Genomic DNA, 25,805 nt, shown 5'->3' with positions numbered 1-25,805 from the left:
TATGTGCCCTGCGATTGGCTGGCAACCAGTTCAGGGTGTACCCCGCCTCCTGCCCGATGACAGCTGGGATAGGCTCCAGCACGCCCGCGACCCTAGTGAGGAGAAGCGGCTCAGAAAATGGATGGATGGAGGTCACTAACCTTTTTAGAACTGAGAGCTTATTCTTGGGTACTGATTAATATGAAGGGCATCCATTTTGACACACACTTCTGAAATAACAGATTTTCTGAAATTATCTTTTACTTTTATCCATCCATTCATCCATCCATCCACCCAGCCATCCAATCCTGTTCAGGGCCACAGGGAACTGGAGTCCATCCCAGCTGACTTTGGGCGAAAGGTGGACTTCACCCTGGACTGGTTGCTTGGCACCTATTGAAACTGACAACCATTCACACTCACATTCACACCATCAGTGTGTGGGAACCTAACCCACGTTGCCTGCACCAAAGTCAGGCAATTACCATTGCACCATCACTAACTGCCTTTAGTTACTAATAATCTTTTTAATGATAATTCATTGAGGTGAAGGCAATGATCATGTTAATGATTTCACACAATAATCATCAAACATGATTTAACAAGTTAGGAAACTGATAAATATCAATACGCAATGCTTTTTTTCTATGAATTTATGCAAGCGTTTACATTTTTTTTATTTCTGTAACATTTCTGCAACATTCCTAGGAAACCACAATCTCCCATCATGAGTGAGCTATTTTTAGAACAGACCTGCAGGCTATACATGTGGTCCTTGGGAGCTAACTGGTGCGAATCCTCCCACATGTGGGAATCATGTTGGTAACCCCTGGTGTATTACATAAAGATTTTTAATTTGATGTGAATTTCGTTTGGAAAATTTGTAATTTTATTTAAAAAATATATAAATAAAAATTATTTATTTGGAATTGGTTTGTTTTCATCCAAATGGATAACTGTGGTAAGCGTCATTGATGCATTAACGTAAATCATAGGTTCCTCATTAAGCTGTTTTGTTGTGATATTGTATTGCATGCGCCCCCAATTTTATATTTTCAGTATTATCAGAACTATTTATATACTTTAGCCAACAAAAATCAGTACATAAATGGCAATATTTGTTATGAGATTAGAATTTCAGATACAGTAAATTACGTTTTTCTCATTTAATTTAATATGTGATCTTCTCTTCCACTTCAAGCAGACCAGAAGAAGCTCATCCATTTTTATTTTTTTTTATCTCAAGTAGACCTGAGTGTTGTAATGCTATTCTGACTGGACTCCCCTAAAAGAGCATAAAACAGCTGTAACTCATTTAAACGGCTGCAGCTTGGGTTCTGACCAGAACAAAGACGTCAGAACATATTACTCCAATCCTTAGTCTCAACACTGGCTTCCAGTCAGCTTTAGAATAAACTTTAAAGTTCTGCTACTGGTCTATAAATCATTAAATGATTTCGGTCCTGAATACATTAAAGACATGCTAATGGAATATAAACCCAGTATGGCTCTGAGATCGAAAGACTCAGGACAGCTAGTGGAGCCCAGAGTCCAAACAAACATGGTTGAAGCAGCTTTTAGCTGCTATGCTGCTCACAAATGGAATAAGTTGCCGACAGAGGTCAAGTCAGCACCAAGTGTCAATGTTGTTAAATCCAGTTTAAAAACTCGCTTAAAATGTTTTTTATGTCATGCATATGTTTATTTTAGATTATTTGCCTTTCAATGAAGTTGGGACGTTGTGGTAAACATAAATAAAAACAGAATACAATGATTTGCAAATCATGTTCGACCTATATTTAATTGAATACACTACAAAGACAAGATATTTAATGTTCAAACTGATAAACTTTATTGTTTTTAGCAAATAATCATTAACTTAGAATTTTATGGCTGCAACACGTTCCAAAAAAGCTGGGACAGGGTCATGTTTACAACTGTGTTACATTACTTTTTCTTTTAATAACATTCAATAAACCTTTGGGAACTGAGGACACTAATTGTTGAAGCTTTGTAGGTGGAATTCTTTCCCATTCTTGCTTGATGTACAGCTTCAGCTGTTCAACAGTCCGAGGTCTCCATTGTCGTATTTTGTCGCTTTATAATGCGCCACACATTTTCAATGGGAGACAGGTCTGGACTGCAGGCAGGCCAGTCTAGTACCCGCACTCTTTTACTACGAAGCCACGCTGTTGTAACAGGTGCAGAATGTGGTTTGACATTGTCTTGCTGAAATAAGCAGGGGCGTCCGTGAAAAACACATTGCTTGGATGGCAGCATATGTTCCTCCAAAACCTTTATGTACCTTTCAGCATTAATGGTGCCTTCACAGATGTGTAAGTTACCCATGCCATTGGCACTGACAAAGCCCCATACCATCACAGATGCTTTTGATCTTAGCGTCTGTAACAGTCCGGATGGTTATTTTCCTCTTTGGCCAGGAGGACACGATGTCCACAATTTCCAAAAACAATTTGAAATGTGGACTCGTCGGACCACAGAACACTTTTCCACTTTGCAACAGTCCATCTTAGATGAGCTCGGGCCTAGAGAAGCCGGCGGCGTTTCTGGGTGTTGTTGATAAATGGCTTTTTCTTTGCGTAGTAGAGTTTCAAGTTGCACTTAAGGATGAAGCGCTGAACTGTATTTACTGACATTGGTTTTCTGAAGTGTTCCTGAGCCCATGTGGTGATATCCTTTACACATTGATGTCAGTTTTTGATGCAATGCCACCTGAGGGATCGAGGGTCACAGGCATTCAATGTACGTTTTGGCCGCTTACATGCAGCGATTTCTCCAGATTCTCTGAACCTTTTGATGATATTATGGACCGTAGATGATGAAATCCCTAAATTCCTTGGAGTTGTACGTTGAGTAACATTGTCCTTAAACTGTTCGACTATTTTCTCACGCAATTTTGCATAAAGAGGTGAACCTCGCCCCATCTTTGCTTGTGAATGACTGAGCAATTCAGGGAAGCTCCTTTTCCCAATTAGCCTGTTCACCCGTGGGATGTTCCAAACAGGTGTTTGATGAGCATTCCCAACTGACCTCGTGTCTCATTCCCTCTCGTTGCCAGTTCGTTGTATCTTGTCGTCGCGTTCCAGCATTCCTTGTTTCCACATCACAGACTCACAGTAAGACTTGACCCTGTTCTGATTATCGACCTTGCCTCTTTGCCTCATGTTTTTGGATACTATTGCCTTTCTTGGATTGCCTGCCTGTGTACCGACCTATGCCCGTCTATTAAACTTCTCTTTTTGGAAACTGTCCATTTGTTTTGGAGTCGTGCATTTTTGGGTCCTATCCCCTGTTCCGTTCATGACAGTAGGGCTCTGAGATCCATAGATTCAGGTCAAATAGTGGAGCAGTCCAAAGCAAACATGGTGAAGCAGCATTTAGCTATTAATGCTACACAAAAATCTAATAAATTGCCAAAAGAAGTGGCATCAGCTCCAAGTGTGAATGTTTTTAAGTCCAGGTTAAAAACTCTCCTTTTTTCTCTTGCTTATAAGGGCATTTCCACCTTTAAATGATATTCCTTGCACTGTACACTTAATTGTAATTTTATTTATTTTTCTCTTTGTTGGAAATGTTTAGAACCTGTTTTTTTTCTTTGTTTTTAAATGCTTTTAATCATGTAAACCACATTGAGTTAACTTGTGTATGAAATGCGCGATAAAAATAAATCTGTTTTGCTTTGCTTTGAATCTTGTCTGTTTGATACTCCGCTAATCTCTTTTGCTGGTGCATCTTCTCCTACCACATTTTATCCTTCCATTAGACTTTCCATTGATATGCTTGGACACAGCACTCTGTGAACAGCCAGCTTCCTTAGCTATTAACTCTTGTGGCTTACCCATCCTATGGAGGGTATCAATGGTCTTCTAGCCAGTTGTCAAGTCTGAAGTCTTCCCCATATTGAACCCAACTGAGGCAATTGAACCAAACTGAAGCAATTTAATGACATCTGGGGAAACCTGTGCAGGTGCTTTGAGTTTAGTAGATGATTAGTGTGTGATCCCTCAGTTTAAAACATTTATGGCCTGCAAAGTTTGGTCTGATTTCTTTACAGTATTCTAATTTTTTGAAATCCTGATTTCATGGGTTTTATGAGCTGGAAGCCCAAATTATGTAAAAATAAACAAATAAATACTTGAAATTGTTGGCCCTGAATCTATAATCTATGAAAGTTTAAATGTTTGAATGGAATTATGGATATATATAAACCTTTCCATGATGTAATTTTTTTTGGAAAGGGTCTGTATTTATATATATATATATATATATATATATATATATATATATATATATATGTATATATATATATATATATATATATATATATATATATATATATATATATACATACACACACACACACACACACATTTACTGGCCATATAACCTCTTAATGTCTTTTTGTTTTGTGCAGGGCTATCTTACTTACAATATGATAGAAATACTATTCAGGTTCATCTTGAAAAACTGTTAATATCATCACTGAATGTAAGGAAGTGGCAAAAGTGAAAAAATGTTTTCATGATGGATTTTTTATGTGGCTTCTATCCTGTCAGTATGAATAAAAAACTCCCATGAGTACTGAAGTTGTTTATATTTGAATTTTTGTGCGTGAGTGTGCCTGCAGTTGTGTATAATTACTCAGACATGCAAGGTGACTCACCAAAGAGCCTGGAGAGATGGGAAAGGAGAAAAGAGGAAGCGAGGTAAAGAAATAGACACAAGGGTGAGCAGACAAAGTGGTGAAGAATTTGAAAGAAAAATTATTCTATGATGACTTAACAAAGACTTTAAGCATGAGATTGTTTAGGTATTATTCCCCTTACAAGTATGTCCCACAAAGCTTCCATACTTAACTTTAGTCACACTTTTGAGTCAGTCAACATCAAATAATAAGCTATTAAAAGTTGCAAATTATAGTTCACTTTATATAATACATACAGTATATGATACCGTATATAAGATATGAAGTACATGTAAACACATGTAACATCATAAAATATCATGGAGGGCTCTATTTTGGTGACCAGCACAAATCCAGTGTGGCGTGACTTTGCGAGTGGGCGGGTTGTACCAGGTGTTTGTATTCTTGCAGACGTGCACAGCCGGCCAACCAAACCGGTTTATTTCATTCATTCCCTTTAAGCCAGACGCAATGACGGTCTCGCAGTGACGGTCAGTGGAACATTTTCACTTGGTGGGTATAGCAACAGGCAACGTGATGAAATACATGAGGGAGTGATAATCGCAGGCAACTTAAATATGTCAAGAATAAAAAATTCCAAGAATCCATCCCCACACATGCATGATGGTTTCGTGGATGTGCCGTGCCGCCCAACCACACCCAAACACATTCATTCATGGGTAATGTGTATTATGTGTCTTGCTCAGGGACACAACGACATGCATAATTGATTTCTACAATGATGAAGAAGAGCTTAATGCAGCCCTATGGGGGGCACAAGCCAGTGCAAACTGTAGGCCGGTCCCAAGGCCGGATAAATGCAGAGGGTTGCGTCAGGAAGGGCATCCGGCTTAGAACTTCAGCAAATATGAGCATTCATCTAAAGAGTTCCATACCGGATCGGTCCCAGCCCGGGTTAACAACGTCCGCCGCCGGCACCGTTAACCTGCAAGGCGCCGTGTCTCAGTGTCTATTAACAATGAATACTGGGTGCAAATCTGCAGAAATACATTCTCAATGACAACAAAATAACAAAAAACAGTAATTTAGAGCTAATCCAGTTCAAAGTACTGTATTTTCGCGACCATAAGGCGCACCGTATTAAAAGGCGCAGTCTCAGTCTCGGGGTCTATTTCTGTATTTAACACAGGCGGCGGGAGCAAAACTGAGTTAGATTGTACTTTATTGAAGTATTTAACAATGTACTCACATTATTTTTGGATCAATCCTCATCCACAAATCCATCAAAGTCCTCATCTTCTGTATCCGAAATGAACACCTGGAAAAGTTCTCCATCAAACATGCCGGGTTCCCTCTCGTCATTGTACCAGTAGCGCTGCCTTGCTCATTTCCCACATCCTGTCCTGCCCGCTCTCATCTTGTCCTATTGGTTAGTCGCTGCATGTCCTCACTGGGTGTCCTCACCGGGTGTCACCCCCCCCGAATCCAGAAATAAGAACATGATTTGACTGTAGTAACGTTACTTATGGTCAAATTTCTAGACTGTCTCACTATTGTTCTGCTGTGGTTCGCACCACTACTTCCCTTGACCGTTCTGTCCCACTGTCTGTCCCCTGAAACCCTTTTCTGTCCGGCTACATTTTCAATAAACATCAGAATAATTAAAAAATAAAAAAATAAGCAGGAGTATTTCAAACTCCCATGAAGCACCTTAAAATCACAGATCCATCATTCTGCATGGCCATGCAGCTGAACCGGACTGGTTACAAAAATAAAATGTAGTGTACATCATGTATACACCCAATCGGAATAGATCCCCTCACTTGAAACAGTTGACCAGAGCTCTTCAATCAGAATGACAAAAAAAAAAACAGTCTTCATGTAAACCCGGCTACTGTGTGGTTGGTCCGCTGGAGACGAGCCCTTCTACTGGGAATGAAATATACATTGACGTTCGCTGGAGTCAACTATTGGCTGAATAACGTGTGCCACTGTGGTTATGCTTAATAAACATTTAACCTCCTTGTGTCCCCTGATTGGGGACTAACACACACAACAACTCGGAGCGAAGCGCTGATGATTTAAATGACCGCAGTGGAGCGAGCTGTTTAGCTCCTTAACTTGTTAGCTCGCAGGCTAGCAGTTAGTTAGTTGCGAGCTAGCTCATTTGCTCATGAACACAATAAACAGTTAACTTTCCCTTAAGTGTCTCTGTTCTGTAAATCTAGGCACTGCACATGGAGCAAGGTTGTGAAGTAGTGGACGGAGCCAACACCGGCAAGTGTGTACCGGTCCGTCGACGTTCCATGAGCCCACTAGCAGCGAATCACACCCGTCCAAACTCGTTCACTGTGATCCGCGCACCGACTCACCACAACAAGAACAATTTATCCATTTTATATATCAAACAATAAGTCGTAGTAATTATTGTGACAGGCCTAGTATTCTGTTTTTATTTATGTTTTCCACAACATCCCAAACTTCATTGGAATTGGGGTTTATACATTCCAATATATATTCATTAATTCATCTTCCATTCCGCTTCTCCTCACTAGGGTCGCGGGCGTGCTGGAGCCTATCCCAGCTATCTCCGGGCGAGAGGCAGGGTACACACCGAACTGGTCGCCAGACAATCGCAGGACCGGTGTTCAAATCACGGCCCCGCCTGTGTGGAGTTTGCATGTTCACCCCGTGCCTGTGTGGGTTTTCTCCAGGTACCCCGGTTTTCCTCCCACATCCCAAAAACATGCTTGGCAGGTTAACTGAAGACTCTAAATTGCCCGTAGGTGTGAATGTGAGTGCAAATGATTGTTTGTTTATATCTGCCCTGTGATTGGCTGGCGACCAGTTCAGGGTGTACTCCGGCTCTCACCCGAAGATAGCTCCAGCACGCGCGCAACCCTAGTGAGGACAAGCGGTACAGAAAATGGATGGATTCACATATGTAAATGCTCTTACAGTTTAAATCCAAACCAGAACACCCAGACTCTGTCTTAATTCCAGTCCACTGTGTGAAAACAACCCTCCATCCATCCATCCATTTTCTGAGCCGCTTCTCCTCACTAGGGTCGCGGGCGTGCTGGAGCCTATCCCAGCTGTCATCGGGCAGGAGGCGGGGTATACCCTGAACTGGTTGCCAGCCAATCGCAGGGCACATAGAAACAAACAACCATTCGCACTCACAGTCATGCCTACGGGCAATTTAGAGTCTCCAATTAATGCATGTTTTTGGGATGTGGGAGAAAAACAGAGTACCCGGAGAAAACCCACACAGGCACGGGGAGAACATGCAAACTCCACACAGGCTGGGCCGGGGATTGAACCTGGGTCCTCAGAACTGTGAGGCTGACGCACTAACCAGTCGTCCACCGTGCCACCTGTGAAAACAACCAATTTTGCTAATTTTGCCTCTTAACCTGTTGTTTCTCATTGCAGTGTCCTTTTACCATTACAATACACACACACACATACACCTAAACACGTGCACACACACACATAAACACACGCACACACCTAAACACACACACAGATGAGCCTTTCACACAAGATGTATGTCTGTCACATGATTGCTCTCTCTCCCTTTGGCTCTATGCTTTTTTTGTGCTATTCATCTCTGCCTCTGTGTGGTTGATTCATGCATCTGATCCAAGCACATTGTCAGTGTTTTAGTGATTCTGGCCAGCCACAAGGTCGGACAATATCATAAGTAGCAGACTCTGCAATCCTGTGATATACTGAGACCCAAAAACTCAGACAGGTAGACAGAGAAAAGAAAAATGGAAGATTATAGTTTATGATTTTTTTTTGTGGGGGTCAGCTTTAAGAGTTTACCAGACAAACTATGGGATCACATTATCTGACTTGAACATCATCTTCTATCTCAGCAAGAGTGGCTTTTCCACCTCTGCCTGAGAAAGACTCACTGGTTTGGAGATCATGGTTCAAAGATTTTTCACTGTCCAATACACTTTAAGTTTAAGTTTTTGAACACATAGTGTCACGTTGTAATTCAAATGGCATGCAAAGAGACAAGCTTCTGGAATGTAGACATACCACAAGTTGATTAAAAAAACAAAACAAAAAAAACATCTCTTACACGCACGCACGCACGCACGCACACACACACACACACACACAAACATATATATATATATATATATATATATATATATATATATATATATATATATATATATTAAAAAACTGTAAAACCTTGATTTAACAGGCAAAGACTGAGTCTGGGTCACAGATATACAATGTGACTAGATCCAACCAAGAGATGTGCCCGTGTCTACGTGGCTGCCATGTTGAATGTGGTGACATTTCCAGGCAATGCATTAAACGTGGCGGCCATGATGGCATGAGTCTGTCGCATCGAGCTCTGGTAAACGATGACGTCACCTTGCATTTACGTCAAAACAGCATGCACAGAGAGCGCGCAGCAGCGGTACAATGGCTGTTAACTTTAAGGAGTACAGTACATAGCGAGACACATCTCTGGAGCTGTGGAACTTGCTATTTCAAGTAGAGTAAAAAAAAATTGGTGGGCCGCGGGATCAATTTGAAGTCAGAATGACACAGGCCGGCACAACGGCATCAGCCAAATGTGTGCACGTAATTCCATGAGCAGCAACTTCTTATTTGTATTAAATATACAGTACTCAACCTCAGTGAGATTTAAGTAAACTATTCTGTTCTGCAAGCCTTTATATTATATATGTGACCCGCCACAACAAAACCCACAGCAAGTCGGCCTGAGCCAAGTCACGTGTTTGTTTGTTAAAGAAATTAAAACATTTTCGCTGAATAAGTTGAAGTCATGAAGAAGTTATTCCAATTGTCAATTAATAATATTGGAGGCCATAAAACCTTAAACTTTTGTGTTAGAATCTGCAGCAGCTTGGGGGTGTTGGGAATGTGGAGATACGGTAGTTTGCAAAATCAGGTACCAGTTTCATGGAATCACATGGCTACTTATGCATCCGCTAGTGCATTATAAGTACTAGTAACCGTTTGCCGAAGAACTCGTGGTTGAGTCATCGCCAGTCAAGTGACTAGCGATTGTGGTGAACAATAACGTAAAAAACGCCGACGGACTTCTTATTTGATCGGAGGCAATGACGTCTGCAGGAATAGACTGCAGATTCTTACGGGGTGTGTTTGCATTCACGTTATCTATGTTAGATTAGTATTTATTCAGAAGTTTTGAGAAAGATGAAACAAATCTGTGTGGTTGTTATAGCGCAAATCTGGCTGCAAAAAGTGTTTTCGGCATCAAAAATCACACAAATCACATGTTTATAGGATTCGGACACAATCGAAAACTATATAGACGTGATTCACTATAATAATTATTATTTATACTATTATATTATTATTCTTGTTTTCTGTGAAGTTTGAAATAAATCTGATGATCCGCTTGCTCTCAGGGTGACCCAGAAAATGACGTGGCTCGAGTGCACACCGCCGTTGTTTGTTGTTTTAAGGTAGTTAGCTTAGTTAGCTCGGCAACGGTTGTCATAGTTACAAACTCAAAATCACTGGATAATCGCAATTTCAGCAGGTGCTGGAGATCACATGCTACATGACTTTGGATATGGACTATTTTTGGTGTTGTAGGTGGTGTTGTATTTTGGTGAAAATATCAATGATTGTCTCATGTAGCATCCGGTGCCGAGATCCCAAATAGCTTGTGCCGTAGCAGACTGCTAATCTACATGGGGTCCACGTACAGAATAGTAATAGATTAGTATAGCACAAAGTACATCAATACAATAGCTACACATGATTAATTGATACAGTAGTTACTCAAAATACATGCTACAGAGTCAAACAAGTAAACATTAACACAAAAGACACCAGTTAATAATCTAAAATATGAAATCAAATGCTATTATACTGGCGGCACGGTGGACGACTGGTTAGCACATCTGCCTCACAGTTCTGGGGACCGGGGTTCAAATCCCAGCCCCATCTGTGTGGAGTTTGCATGTTCTCCCCGTGCCTGCGTGGGTTTTTTCCGGGCACTCTGGTTTCCTCCCACATCCCAAAAACATACATGGTGGGTTGATTGAGGACTCTAAATTGCCCGTATGTGAGTGCGAGTGGTTGTTTGTTTCTGTGTGCCCTGCGATTGGCTGGCGACCGGTTCAGTGTGTGAAGATAGCTGGGATAGGCTCCAGCAGCCCGCGACCCTAGTGAGGATAAGCGCGAAGGAAAGTGGATGAATGGATGGATGGATGGCAAAACAGTTGTTTTTTTTCATAGTCATGATCATTCCATGACAATAGGCCTACTTGGCCACTCTTACCAAGCCATGAATCCAGTTCCTTCAAGCCATCTTTTCTTATTCTTTGGATCACCTTGGTTTTGCTTCTATTGTAAATCATACAATTGTTGCCTCATCCTCCTTTCTTCCCTCTTTCACTATTTTTGACCTCTTTTTATCATCATAATTTCTGCATCTCAAAAGCAATGATAGTTTTAATCATGCATGTAAAATAAAAGAAGCTATAACAATCAGAGGGAAGGAAACTGAATGAGAGATGCACGGAAGTCACACGTGCATTAGAACATCTACCTGACATCGATACATAGATGGATGCAGATGTTGTCACCCCTCATTGCAAACAAAACGTGTGCATGAGCAAGCTTTCTCATTTGTGTGATGGACCCTCCATTAGGCTAACCTGTAAACAAACATGCACCCTCATATTTCCCCATTTAATTTCTCCAGAGAGAAGACTGCAGATGGCCGATAACCAAAACAATGATTGTCATCATCAGTGTCCGTGTGCAGGTTGAGGCAGACTTGATATTATCATATGAATTTCTTTATATTGTTGTGAGTTTTGAGCATTCCAGGCTTTGAAAAAAAATACTTTTTTTTTTTTTGCCTTGCAACCAATTTGTTGTTTCTTTCTGCTTCTCTCCAACACTCAGATATATATATATATATATATATATATATATATATATATATATATATATATATATATATATATATATATATATATACACACACACACACACACACACACACGCATACATACACACATACATACACACATACATACACACATACATACATACATACATACATACATACATACATACATACATGGCGGCACGGTGGGTGACTGGTTAGAGCGTCGGCCTCACAGTTCTGAGGAGCGGGGTTCAATCCCGACCCCACCTGTGTGGAGTTTGCATGTTCTCCCTGTACCTGGTCCAGTGTGACATATCCACAGTCAGTCACGATTTAGGGTGCATGGTCCAGTGCAGGTGATGGTAAACGCTGCTTTCATAAATCCAAGGTCATGGCAACAGTCTACCAGAATGTTTTAGAGGACTTCATGATTCCTTCTGCTGAGGATCTGTATGGAAATGCATATTTCATTTTCCAGCAGGACCGGGCCCCTGCCCATACTGCCAGAAGCACCAAAACCTGGTTTAATGCCCATGCCATCACAATACTTGACTGACCAGCCAACCCGCCGGCTCTAAACCGCGTTGTGAATCTATGGGGTAATATCAAGAGAAAAATGAGGGGCACCAGACCCCCAAAAAAAGAACTGACAGCAAGGATCAAGGAAATCTGGGCTTCCATAACTCCCAGGCAATGCCACAGGATGATTGCCTCAATGCCACGGCGCATCGAGGCAGTGATTAAAGCAAAGGGATTCCCAACCAAATAGTTCAGATTAACATATCGTTTTGAAAGTACCATATTTTGATTGATTTCATGTGACCCTGATTTTTCTTTTTTTTCCCCTACAAATGTAAATGATTTCTTCACAGTTTTCTAATTTTCTGAATTCCTGATTTCGTGGGTTTTATGAGCTGGAAGCCCAAATTATGTAAAAATAAACAAATAAATACTTGAATTTGTTTAAATTGTGGGCCCTGAATCGATAATATATGAAAGTTTAACTTTTTGAGTGTAATTATGGAAATAAACCTTTCCATGATATGCTAATTTTTTTGCAAAGGGTCTGTATATATAAGTCAAGACAACCACAGTTTCCCAAACCAATTCCACATAATATTTGTCACAGTGCAGGCGAAATGTATGCAAACCTTTGGATTTAACAATAGCCACCTTTGGCGGTAATGATCAATCCAAAATGTATGCAGAAATCTTGGTAATTCCAAGGCTTCCCATACTTTTTCCATCCATCCATCCATTTACTTCCACTTCTCCAGGGTCGGGTTGCAGGGGCATCAGCCGACTGCGGACTATGGTCTCAGATTTGGTGGTGGTGATTTTCATCCAAGCCGCTTCACAGTCGGTTCTGAACCGCTCCAGTGAGAGCTGAAGCTTGCGGCTTGATGCAGCCATCACAACCACATCATCTGCAAAAAGCAGAGACGTAACACTGATGTCGCCAAACACCCTCAACGCCTTGGCTGTGCCTAGAAATTCTGTCTATGAAGGTAATGAACAAAATGGGTGACAAAGGGCAGGCTCAGCGGAGTCCAACTCTCACTCACAACGCATTCAACGTATTGCCGGCAACATGGACCAAACTCTGACACTGGTCGTATAGGGCCCAAACAGTCTGTATCAGGGGTCCGGTACCCCATGGTCCCAGAGCACCCCCCACAGGACACGGTTGAACGTCTTCTCACAGTCCACAAAACACATGTAAACTGGTTGGGGGAACTCTGCTGTGGGTGTAGAGCTGGTCCACTGTTCCACGGCCAAGACGAAAACCCCACTGCTCCTCCTGAATCCAAGATTCGACTTCCTGACAGACCTTCCTCTCCAGAACACCTGAATAGACATTACCAATCAACCCGGGGGGCAATCAGTATGTCCAACCTTCTCGGAACCTCTCACCATGGGCAACTCCAGAGTGGAAGAGAGTCCAACCCCTCTCAAGAAGACTGGTACTGGAGCCCAAGCTTTTCCACGTCCCAAAAGCCAGCTTCTGTAGCCGGAGATTGCCTGTGGGAGGGGCTAAGGGGGTCGGATCGTCTGTGAACTGGGCGGCGGCCGAAGGCGGGGACCTTGGCAGCCCATACTTTTTAATGCAACTTTATTAAATGTAATTGTAAATTATTATCATTCATCTATTTTGGCGGCGGCACGGTGGATGACCGGTTACAGCGTCAGCCTCACAGTTCTGAGGTGCAGGGTTCAATCCCCGGCCCCGCCTATGTGGAGTTTGCATGTTCTCCCCATGCCTGCGTGGGTTTTCTCCGGGCACTCCGGTTTCCTCCCACATACCAAAAACATGCATTAATTGGTGACTCTAAATTGCCCGTAGGTGTGACTGTGAGTGCGAATGTTTGTTTGTTTGTATGTGCCCTGCGATTGGCTGGCAACCAGTTCAGGGTGTACCCCGCCTCCTGCCCGATGTTAGCTGGGATAGGCTGCAGCACGCCCGCAACGCTAGTGAGGAGAAGCGGCTCAGAAAATGGATGGATGGATCTATTTTGGCTGAACTGTTTAGAAAATGTACCTTTAATGTGAAATGTTAGGGGGTGCAAGAACATATTTAAAATTCAAGGAACCACTGGCCTAGACTATGCATTATGAAGGTCAGTAAGAAACTGAAGCAAACTTGTCTCACTCAACTAGAGAGCAAAGTATTAGGCAGCCAGTGTGCCAAAAGTCAACTAATGAGAGTTATTTTAGTGCAAGTATGGCCTGAATAGACTCTCAGCAACCTCAAACTGCCCAACTAATCAAAGTAAGTTCCTGTGAGATGTCTATCTCACCCCAGATTACCCAGAAACTAACTTTGATGAAAAATAAAAGGCACATTTGCCCAGTTAACATCCACTTGACCACATACAGATTTAATGATGGTTGGCAGAAGGAATCAAACATAGCTGTTTGTTGTATGCCAGCTTGGGCCGGCACAATATTGAGTGCCTACCTACCAAGGTAGGAGGACGCGGCTGCACATGGTTGTGCTCTCTGTATGGTCGGCATCTCCCTACTATGACAGCCTCCCCCCAGGTAACCCAGGAGTCCTAATAATCCTAATGCGTGTCACGCTAAATTTAATTCACCCTGAAGTAAATATTTGCACTACATTTAATAGTCCCTGAGAGCTTCTTCGCATCAGCTTATTTAATTGCCTCCCTACCACCTGTAATGAATAATTTACCTGTCAAGAATAAATGTGTTTGCTGGGAAAAGGGCTGTTTCCAAAGCAAGATCAAATGAAAGGGAAATATATATTAAGCAGCAATGCTAGTCATCTTTCAGATGCATTATCACGGCACTCCAGAAAGATACAATGGCTAAAAGTTGCACGGTGAATGCAGAAACTGAGGTCTGGAGAGAAGCATAAAAGAGAAAAGATTATTTAAAAAATAAATAAAAAATGTGGGAGAAACGCAATCTCTTGCAATCCCTCATCCCGACTATTAAAAGTCTGTACATTTTGACCGTGTGTCATTCCTGTCTGCCTTTCTGTCTCACCATCTGTTCCTGGCCAGACTGCTGATTTCTATTCTTATAATATCCTATCTTAAGTGCCCGCATCTTATATATGGACTTCTTTTCGTCATCTAGCCAGCCAAACCGCATCTAGCCTCTTAACATCCCCACTTGAAAAACAATGTATTTCTGTAACAACCTGTTCAATAATGTGGGGGAAAGCCAAGTGTGTCTCTTTTGATTTACTTTTGATGTGACACCACATGCAGCCTCTCAAGCCTTACATCTGGGCAAAAGAACAAGCCACAAATAGCCTCCTCCTGGGAGCCCTTCTCTGACAAGACCACTTTTAGACAAAACATCCATCTATGCATCCATTTTCCATAGTACTTAGCGTTACGGGTGAGCTGGAGCCTATCTCAGCTGACTTTAGGCAAGAGGCCGGGTATATCCTTGACTGGTCGCCAGCCAATCGCAAAACATCCGTTTTCACATTTCTTCCACTTAAACTTGTGTATTTTGCTAGATTATTATTATGATTATTTTATTTTTTTTAGATTTGTGCCACATTCTGAAATTTAACTTCGGAAATTATTTAAAAATGATCAGCATAATAATAATTATTATATGTTGTTGGTTAGAGCGTCAGCCTCACAGTTCTGAGGACCCGGGTTCAATCCCCGGCCCCACCTGTGTGGAGTTTGCATGTTCTCCCCGTGCCTGCGTGGGTTTTCCGGTTTCCTCCCACATCCCAAAAACATGCATTAATTGAAGACTCTAAATTGCCCGTAGGTGTGACTGTGAGTGCGAATGTTTGTTTGTTTGTATGTGCCCTGCGATTGGCTGGCAGCCAGTTCAGGGTGTACCCCGCCTCCTGCCCGATGACAGCTGGGATAGGCTCCAGCACGCCCGCGACCCTAGTGAGGAGAAGCGGCTCAGAAAATGGATGGATATGTTGTTGGTTTCTGTGTTAAGCAAGCTTTCCAATGATACCAACTTTTTGAAAATAGATAATCATAAAGATTAAGAAAGTTCTTAAAGTTTTGGAGACATCTCTTGTGAATCATGCATACGCACAAATCTGTGATTCGTCAATATGTTCGTACTTTAATTTGTTCTTACTTCACGAACAGATTCAAAACCTCCTCAGACCATGCGTACGCAGAAATAAAGCAAAGCAAAGCAAATTTATTTATATAGCACATTTCATACACAAGGTAACTCAATGTGCTTTACATGATTAAAAGCATTTAAAAACAACGAAATAAAACAGCCTTTAAACATTTGAAACAAAGAGAGAAAAAAAATAACGGAATAACCTTTCATTGGTAAGAAAATTCTTTGGCTCTTTTTTTTAAAAGTGCCTACAATCAATGAACCACGTTCGTTTTTTTCAAAAGCTAGCCTTTTAAAGTCTGCCTCGCTAGCAGTAAATTATGCCATGTTTGAGCATTAACGGATAATATTTCCAACACATTTACTATTATTATTATGCACTGGGCAGCACGGGGCGGCACGGTGGATGACCGGTTAGAGCGTCAGCCTCACAGTTCTGAGGTGCGGGGTTCAATCCCCGTCCCCGCCTGTGTGGAGTTTGCATGTTCTCCCCGTGCCTGCGTGGGTTTTCTCCGGGCACTCCGGTTTCCTCCCACATCCCAAAAACATGCATTAATTGGAGACTCTAAATTGGCCGTAGGCATGACTCTGAGTGTGAATGGTTGTTTGTTTCTATGTGCCCTGCGATTGGCTGGCAACCAGTTCAGGGTGTACCCCGCCTCCTGCCCGATGACAGCTGGGATAGGCTCCAGCATGCCCGCGACCCTAGTGAGGAGAAGCGGCTCAGAAAATGGATGGATGGATGGATGCGCAGCACGGTGGGGAAATTGACCGACTGGTTAGCACATCTGCCTCGCAGTTCTGAGGACCTGGGTTCAAATCCGGTCTCTCCTGTGTGGAGTTTGTATGTTCTCCCCGTGCCTATGTGGGTTTTCTCCGGGTACTCCGGTCTCCTCCCACATCCCAAAAACATGCACGGAAGGTTAATTAGAGACTCTAAATTGTCCGTAGGTATGAATGTGAGTGTGAATGGTTGTTTCTACAAATAATAATGGGATCAATGAATTGTTTTCTACAATGATTCAGATGCTTTGATGTCCCCTGTTCACATATTTAGAATCAGAATCAGAATCATCTGTATTTTGCCAAGTATGTCAAAAAACACACAAGGAATTTGTCTCTGGTAGTTGGAGCCGCTCTAGTACGACAACAGACAGTCAATTGACACAGAACGCTTTTGAGAAATAAAGAAGTCACTGAGCAATAAAGGGTTGCTAGTTATCTGCTAATGCCGGTACAATTTTTTTTTGGTTTTGTGTTTTTTTTGACAATTGTGCAAAAAGATGCAGAGTCCTCGAGCAAATAGAGCGGTTTGAATGACTAATATAGCAATAGTCCGGTGCGATAACCATTGTGCGAAGGCCGCCGAGACTTCAAGGAATGTATGCAGTTTAAAGTGACTAATAGTGCGATAATCTGGGACAATGTCGATTGTGCTAATGTTGCAGATACTCCTCAGTCAGTGTGCAAGTGGTGCAGATGCTACTCTGGCATGAGTGCCAGTATTGGGCAACAACAGATATGCCAAAAGTGCAGCGTGGTGAGACTACTACAGTGACTGCACGACTAATGTATAATTGGCCCGACACAACTCAAAACAAAAAAATGGGCAGCATGTTGCAATGGAATTGTAAGTTAGCTGTTTAAGAAGTTGATGGTAAGAGGGAAGAATCTGTTGGAATGTCTGTTAGTTTTAGTTTGCATTGTTCGGTAGTGCCTACCTGAGGGAAGGAGCTGGAAGAGCTGGTGACCAGGATGTGGATCTTTCACACTCTTGTCTTAGTTCTGGCAGCGTCCTCAAGGGTGGCTAGGGGGGTACCGACAATCTTTTCAGTAGTTTTGATTGTCCGTTGCAGTCAGAGTTTGTCTTTTTTTGTAGCAGCACCAAACCAGACTGTGATGGAAGAACACAGGACTGATTTGTTGACCGCTATGTAGAACTGCCTCAACAGCTCCTGTGCCAGGCCGTGCTTCCTCAGAAGCCGCAGGAAGTACATCCTCTGCTGGGCCTTTTTGAGGATGGAGTTGATGCTTATCGCCACTTCAGGTCCTGAGAGACTGTAATTCCCAGGAACTTGAAGGTTACGACGGTTGACACAAGGCAGCTGGACAGCATGAGGGGGAGCTGTGGCAAAGCATGCCTCCTGAAGTCCACAATCATCTCTACAGTCTTGAGCGTTCAGCTCCAGGTTGTGTCGGCCGCACCACAGCTCCAGCCGCTCCACTTACTGTCGATATGCAGACTCGTCACCGTCAATGACTGTGGTGTCATCTGCAAACTTCAGGAGTTTGACAGCCGGGTGCGTTGAGGTGCAGAGATTCGTATAGAGAGAGAAGAGCAGCGGAGAGAGTACACAACCTTGGGGCGCCCCAGTGCTGATGTTGCGTGTAGATGATGTTGTGTCCCCCAACCTCACCTGCTGTGACCTGCCAATCAGGAAGCAGTAAATCCACTGGGAGATGGCAGGCGAGACACAGAGCTGGAGAAGCTTGGAGGAGAGGAGTTCGGGGATGATGGTGTTGAACGCAGAGGTGAATCCCCGCCTGCAATGCATCCGCAAGCGCTCCGAGCCACCCTGTTTGGGGGCCCGAGCTCAGTCCGAGAGAACCGAGGCGGATGCAACGCGCCCACTCCGAACGTCTCGCAAACAGAGACACCCGAGAGACGTCCTGCTTGGGAACTCGTTGGCCTCCCCTTTTTATTCCTCCCTTCCGTCGATCGGGCCGGCCGAACACTCGGGAGCCTGAGTCGCCTGCCTCAAACGTGTTCCAGACACATAAGTACAACATTGCGGTCTACTAAAAGTACAGATTAGTGCATATTTGGGTTTAAATTAACAGGAATCCTCAGCTATATGCATTCACTACATGCCCATTCTGCTAATCTCATGTCACAAATCCCTTCCTTTGCCAATGTTCGTCTGTACCTTGTCTATTTTGTGTTTGTCTGCCATCCATTTTCTGAGCCGCTTCTCCTCACTATGGTCGCGGGCATGCTGGAGCCTATCCCAGCTATCATCAGGCAGGAGGCGGGGTACACCCTGAACTGGTTGCCAGCCAATCACAGGACACATACAAACAAACAACCATTCGCACTCACATTCACACCTACGGGCAATTTAGAGTTGTCAATTAACCTACCACGCATGTTTTTGGGATGTGGGAGGAAACCGGAGTGCCCGGAGAAAACCCACGCAGGCACGGGGAGAACATGCAAACTCCACACAAGCGGGGCCGGGGATTGAACCCCGGTTCTCAGAACTGTGAGGCAGACGCGCTAACCAGTCGTCCACTGTTCCGCCTCTCTCTCTCTCTCTCTCTCTCTCTCTCTCTCTCTCTCTCTCTATATATATATATATATATATATATATATATATATATATATATATATATATATATATATATATACACACACACACACACACAGACACACACACATACATATATCGAGAAGATTGTCAAAATGGTACAGGTTCTTCCCTTGTCATGTCACAGATTCGCCCATTGTCACTAGGCAGAATTCAAAGGGCTCAATCGTAAGGGCTGCTGTTAAAAAATGGCCAACAGCAAATGACGGTAACGAGGCTATTTGAATGGTAGACATTAATTTCAAAATTGATTCACTCCTCTGTATTCAATATAAAAATATCCTCCACTAAGCTATATTAAATATAAAATACATACAGTATTGGAAAGAAAAATAGTGCTGGCTGCTGGATTTGTGACATGAACAGGAAACCAGACACTTAGTCTAAACCAGGGGTGTCAAACACATGGCCAGCAGGCCAGGACCGGCCCGTCAGGGGCTCCAATCTGGCCTGTGGGGATTCACTGCTATTTTTCAATAAAAGTACCTGTTGTTGCTCATTTAGAGGATGCACTGACAACACTTAAATGTCATGGATGCACTTGAGAAGGCCAAAAGATGCCAAGCCTCAGGAGCACACTAATATAAAATGCCATGCCACCTTCACACTGCAGTTTTGTGAAAATAAATACCTCCTGTAGAAATATTTTAAGACATTGAGTATTAAAAAAATTCAGTCAAAAGTTTCAGTTCAAAAGAGTTTGGTTTAGTGCAAACTTTTTTTTCTACGTTTACAAATGATGCATAACTGAATGGTACACGCTCACTGATTCATAATACTGTTGAAATCGTTTTTGTTAAAATTTCAGATTGCGCATGATTTGCAACAGAATTTGCAGATAATAATCAATAAATGTGAATGTTTTCCAAAAGTACTTATAATTAATTTAATAGCAAGTAGTAAGTAATTACTTGCACCAAAAGAAAACCTTTGGAGAGTTGTTATTTATGGATTTTTAAGCCGCAAATACCTGAAATCAAATTGGGGTGAATGTGGCCTGCGAACTAAAAGGAGTTTGACACCATTGGTCTAAACTTTCCAAGAATGTTTTCGTTTTTAATCATTCAGTAGTCGACATTCAGTTGTATCCTTCCTTCCCTTTGTCTCATCACCAGTGTCTATGTGCCGTCTCTGGAGACCAGCGTTGCTTCAATGAGTTCACAAATTAAAAGGCATAGTGTATGTCTCCCTCTCCCTTTTGCCTCTTCTTCAAAATCACTTACTTTGGGGATCTGTAACAAAGTTCTTCTCTCAAAATCTAGTCTGCCTCTCTTTTTCTCTCTGCCTCAAGTCTCCAGTTATCTATTTCTGTCCACCAGATCTCTGTGTTTGTCAGCAATACTTCCATCCCACACTCTTAGTAGACTACTTCCTTGATGCGACCTCATCCAGATTGCAAAAAGCCTCTCATCCCTGGCACTCAGTTTTTTTTTTTGGGGGGGGGGGGGTTTAGCAACTACTTATCAATAATTACAAAGCAAAAAATACAACCAGACATGCTGGCAAATGGGGTCAAGTGGGAGGAGGCACAACAAAGGCAAAATGCAGACAATCATTGGGATTTCATCTTTAGCGCGGTTGTGCTGCTGTAACAGAGTTATGCAAGAGGCATTTCCATAGAATTCTATTGACACTGAAATGAGTGATGCATTTGTCAGCATATGGAATGTGACGCCAATCATTATTCAAGTTTGGAGTTGAAACACTCTGAGCAGATGTGTCAACCAACCATCCAAGTGGTAGCAATACTAGCCCTTCCCTACTTGTCATCAGACCATGTCAGCTCAGCCTAGTGATGTTTTCAGGGTGTACCCCAGCCCTCACCCAGTAAAAATCATCTATTGCACTATGTGTCATTTTTAAGAAAACTAATTGCGCTTGTATTATTCCACAGTCTTAAACTCCTTCTCTTTGATGATACAATTGTATTTACAGGCACAGTGCTACACTTCCCACTGTTCCAAATAAGGTATGTTGATCAATCTGATCCTGTGTGTTTGTGTTCTCACTAGAATGCATACTCATTGTCCAGAGATTAGACTAATGGACTAATCTTATATTGAAGTATTTTTATTATGCCTGTTATTATTGTAATACAAATATAAATAAGAAATGCTCCCTCTCTTCCTTGACTTTTGTTCATGTGTTGTAAATAAGAGAGGTGGCAGTAAACACAGATCTTTCACAGAGATCATGTCTGAAAAGAGGTATGTACAGTAGAAGCTTCATAATGACCATTTTTTTTCCATTTTATTGTCAACAAATGGACTGACATCAGGCATCTGAAGCAGTATTTTTTTTGACAAATCTGGCAAGGTGTTACTGTTCATACACCTCAGGGAACCATTGTGTTTTTAATGCCTCCATCTATTCTGACGTTTCTACTCTTGCCACCATTTTGATGTGATGTTTTATCATATAACTCTTTTATTGTAAATGTATGCCTAACAGCAGAACAAGACAGTATGTCATCTTACATACCTTACCTTACAACTATAAAACTAAGAATCTTGCCTACCAATATTGAGGCTCAGAGTTATAGTTTTTTTTTTCTTTTCATCTATTTATAGATGGGCCATCCCTCACGATTTGTTTGAAAGTTGAGGTTCCAAAGCCACTAGATAATACCTTAAGTCCAGAGGTTTGGGATTTTCTGCTACACCACTGCAATAGATTAGCAATAAAATAATCAAGATACGACTTTATCTTTTTTCCAAATACTTATGGACCTAACTATACATTGGGATACAGAGCCATTATATTGAAAGGGACTGAAAATTGTAGAGAATATGGAGTTTCCCCTCCTTTGCAGCTATATATTGACTCTATTACTAACCTAAGTGCATTCTTTGCTTCCCTTCTGTATTGTTGCTCATTTTGGGTATTTAAATCAGAATGTGTATGTGCTTATTTGTGATTTGTCTCCCCATTCTCTGCCTAAATTGGTCAATCCAATGTGACTGACCTGCCTCTGTTGATGATCAGCTGCCATTGTTTATATATGATGTATAAAAAAAAAAAACTTCTTACCGTCAATCTTCATTTCTTTCAGTCACTATATATTTAAATTAGATTCCTGTTTTGACAATTCATACGATTTGAGATGATGAGGTGCATTTATCACTTCAATGTAACTCCCATTCCTCCTGGGCCTATTTGTGAGGTCAGTGATGTTGGACAAGAGTCCCTGTCACACAATCTCTGTTCTAGTTAATCACAAAGGTGTTTGATGGGGTTGAGGTCAGGGATCTCTGAGGGTAAAGCATATTCTTTCAAAGTAAAACCCATCCATCCGTGCCAAACCTTGCTTAGTGCACTTGGGCACGGTCATACTGGAACAGAATGGGGCCTTTCCCAAACTGCTGGACACGCACAATTGTCCTAAAGAACTTGCTAAAATGAAGAATTAAAGGAAACGTGACATATTTTTAACAATTTAAAATTGTCCCCATGTGTCTTGAAAATATGTCGTTGACATTCTACCAACAAAATACACAAAGGATAAAGAATTAGAGCACACTTAATATCCTCTTGTTACACTCTGGTTTAAATCACTTTGTCTCAAGTATGTGCGCCACTGCTCACCCCCGTCCCTTGTACAACTGAGCCAATGCCAAGAACAGCTTCCGTTACTGTGATGACCAAGCCGACCCTCTCTAATCTGGGTGTCAAATTAGAAGCTGGTCTGAAATTTGACACCCAAATCCGAGGAGTTGTCAAGTCCAGATTTTACCACTTGATGCAGCTGTCCAAAGTCAAAGCCAGTCATCTCAAGGCAGCATTTTGAAACAGCACTCCATGGGTTTATCACCATACGACCGGACTACTGTGAAGGACTTTACGTGGGAGTCAGCGCATCTGCTATTCGCCGTCCGCAGATGGTACAGAACGCCGCTGCACATTTTTAAACTGGTACACGTAACTTTGAGCACGTTTCCCCTTTTTAGCCTCACTGCACTAGCTGCCAGTGCACTTCAGGATTCATTTTAGAATGAGACAGGCCTGTTCTTAGATCACTTTTTAAAATGCATTCGTTCTCCTTGGCCTTTGACACCCAGTGAGAAAATTACAGTACACAACATACTGTCAACAAACAAGTACAGTAACACGAAATATGCAGTTTGGTCCTTTCCTCTAATCCTAAATGTTTAATCAAAAAGACATACATTAATGCACTATTGATACATACACAAAACTAATACATTAATGTACTATTGAAAAGAGATACATAAAGCAATTTTGACTGAAAGCCATAGCAAAGCAGAAGTCAACCATGCATAGAGAGGCCATACTGTAAAAATGCTCCGTAAACAACATGATGTGACGTCAGGAGCCATTCTGATGCCCTTAAGTAAATAGAATTATAGATGCGTAATCAGGCATCCTGGGGACGTGATCTAATGAAAGACCTAATAACATCTTATTTAAAACCACTTGGGCACATTGATTAAAAAAATAAATAATAATAATTTCTCATGAAATGAATTTCCCAATTACTTTTAAATCCAATTAATTAAGGAGATGAAAATATTTATTCTCCTGAGTAATAGAATTACTAGTGAAAATTATAGTAACCATATTTTTACATGGAATTTTATGGCTGCAACACGTTCCAAAAAAGCTGGGACAGTTGACAAAAAAGACTGGGAAAGGGGAGGAATGCTCATCAAACACCTGTTTGGAACATCCCACAGGTGAACAGGCTAATTTGGAACAGGTGGGTGCCACGATTTGGTATAAAAGGAGCTTCCCTGAATTGCTCAGTCATTCACAAGCAAAGATGGGGCGAGGTTCACCTCTTTGTGAACAAGTGAGTGAGAAAATATTCGAACAGTTTAAGGGCAATGTTCCTCAACGTACAATATCAAGGAATTTAGGGATTTCATCATCTACGGTCCATAATATCCTCAAAAGTTTCAGAGAATCTGGAGAAATCACTGCATGTAAGCGGCAAGGCCGAAAACCAACATTGAATGCCCGTGACCTTCGATCCCTCAGGCGGCACTGCATCAAAAACAGACATCAATGTGTAAAGGATATCACCACATGGGACCAGAAACCAACCAATGTCAGTAAATACAGTTCGGCGCTACACCCGTAAGTGTAACTTGAAACTCTACTATGCAAAGCAAAAAGCCATTTATCAACAACACCCAGAAACGTTCTGTTTTTATTTATGTTTAACACAACGTTCCAACTTCATTGGAATTGGGGTTGTAGAACAATTAACACTATATTCTGGCATTATGCCAGTTTACTTCTTTGACACCAAATCCTTAACTGCTCAGGGCATGACAGTGTGCAGCCCTCTTTCTCTGACATACAGTGTACACTGTACCTTACTGCAAGTCCTAAAGAAATTGATTGAGAATGTGTGTATGTTCAACACATTCTGGTGTTAGTGACCTTAACCTTACTACACAGTGTATGGCACAGGCAGATGCATGGCAATCTATTACCTCTGTCATAACATATTCGGATGGAAAGGTTTGTCTCACAACGCAATGCAATTGTTCCATCTGATCACAAAGATAGACTCAGAGCCTCACACACACACACACAACAACAACAACACTCTCTTAGGTACACGCACTCGGGAGACACGCAAACATGCAGACCGCTCATTAATATGAGCGAGTGCGGATGACCTTGCGATGTTGTGCTTAGGCCACCTCTTGTGGTGGATGCCACATCGGGCACAACAAGTGCTCGAGTGGCTGCCTCACTGACTTGCCACCTCGGCTGTGTTGCAACATCCCATCTGACTGCCATGCACGGTCTGTGAGTGTGGTTTGGGGGGTGGAGGGGGGGGGGGGGGGGGTGCAGACGAGCAATAGGAGATGGCAGTTGGCAGCTTGTTGCAATGACCCCCAGCATCACATCAATGTGACACACTCAAGGGCATCTGCTAACCAACGCAAGATCTTTCAACTACATGAAATGGAGCAATAAAATGCTTCACGGGAACTCTACTGTATCCAAATATATTTGACTCACCTTTGCTGTTATCTTCTTCTCTGTTGAGATGCATGACTCCTCTCAGTGTGCACTCATTTAGGCTGATTCTCGCAGCAAAGATGAGCTCTTCGCCCCGAAGAGTGTCTACGCTAAACTCTCATTCCAGTTTCCGATGTGTTGTTGTCCTCTTAGTGTCGACAGCTCGCTCGCCACGCATGGACGCGCCTGCACTTGTGCGTCCTTCTCCCCTTGTTGAGCTGGAGCAGGTAGTCTAGGTGATGTGGGGTGTCTGCACGAGGGTATTTTTGGCTCGCTCACTTAC

At 42.2% G+C, this 25,805-nt stretch overlaps 1 protein-coding gene across 3 annotated transcripts in view; it reads right to left on the bottom strand.

Annotated features, from left to right (window-relative positions):
• Positions 1 to 25,805, bottom strand: part of syt7b (synaptotagmin VIIb) — a 156,945-nt gene extending 131,140 nt beyond the window's left edge. For all 3 annotated transcript variants that reach the window (XM_061759415.1, XM_061759424.1, XM_061759432.1), the window contains exon 1: positions 25,523 to 25,805. In XM_061759415.1, the coding sequence (XP_061615399.1) occupies positions 25,523 to 25,556 (34 nt within the window). In that variant the 5' untranslated portion in view covers positions 25,557 to 25,805. The remainder of the gene's footprint in view (positions 1 to 25,522) is intronic.

Source organism: Phyllopteryx taeniolatus, chromosome 2, assembly GCF_024500385.1.
Source record: "Phyllopteryx taeniolatus isolate TA_2022b chromosome 2, UOR_Ptae_1.2, whole genome shotgun sequence".
NCBI classification, from domain to species: domain Eukaryota; kingdom Metazoa; phylum Chordata; class Actinopteri; order Syngnathiformes; family Syngnathidae; genus Phyllopteryx; species Phyllopteryx taeniolatus.
This window is presented reverse-complemented; position numbering and strand designations above follow the sequence as displayed.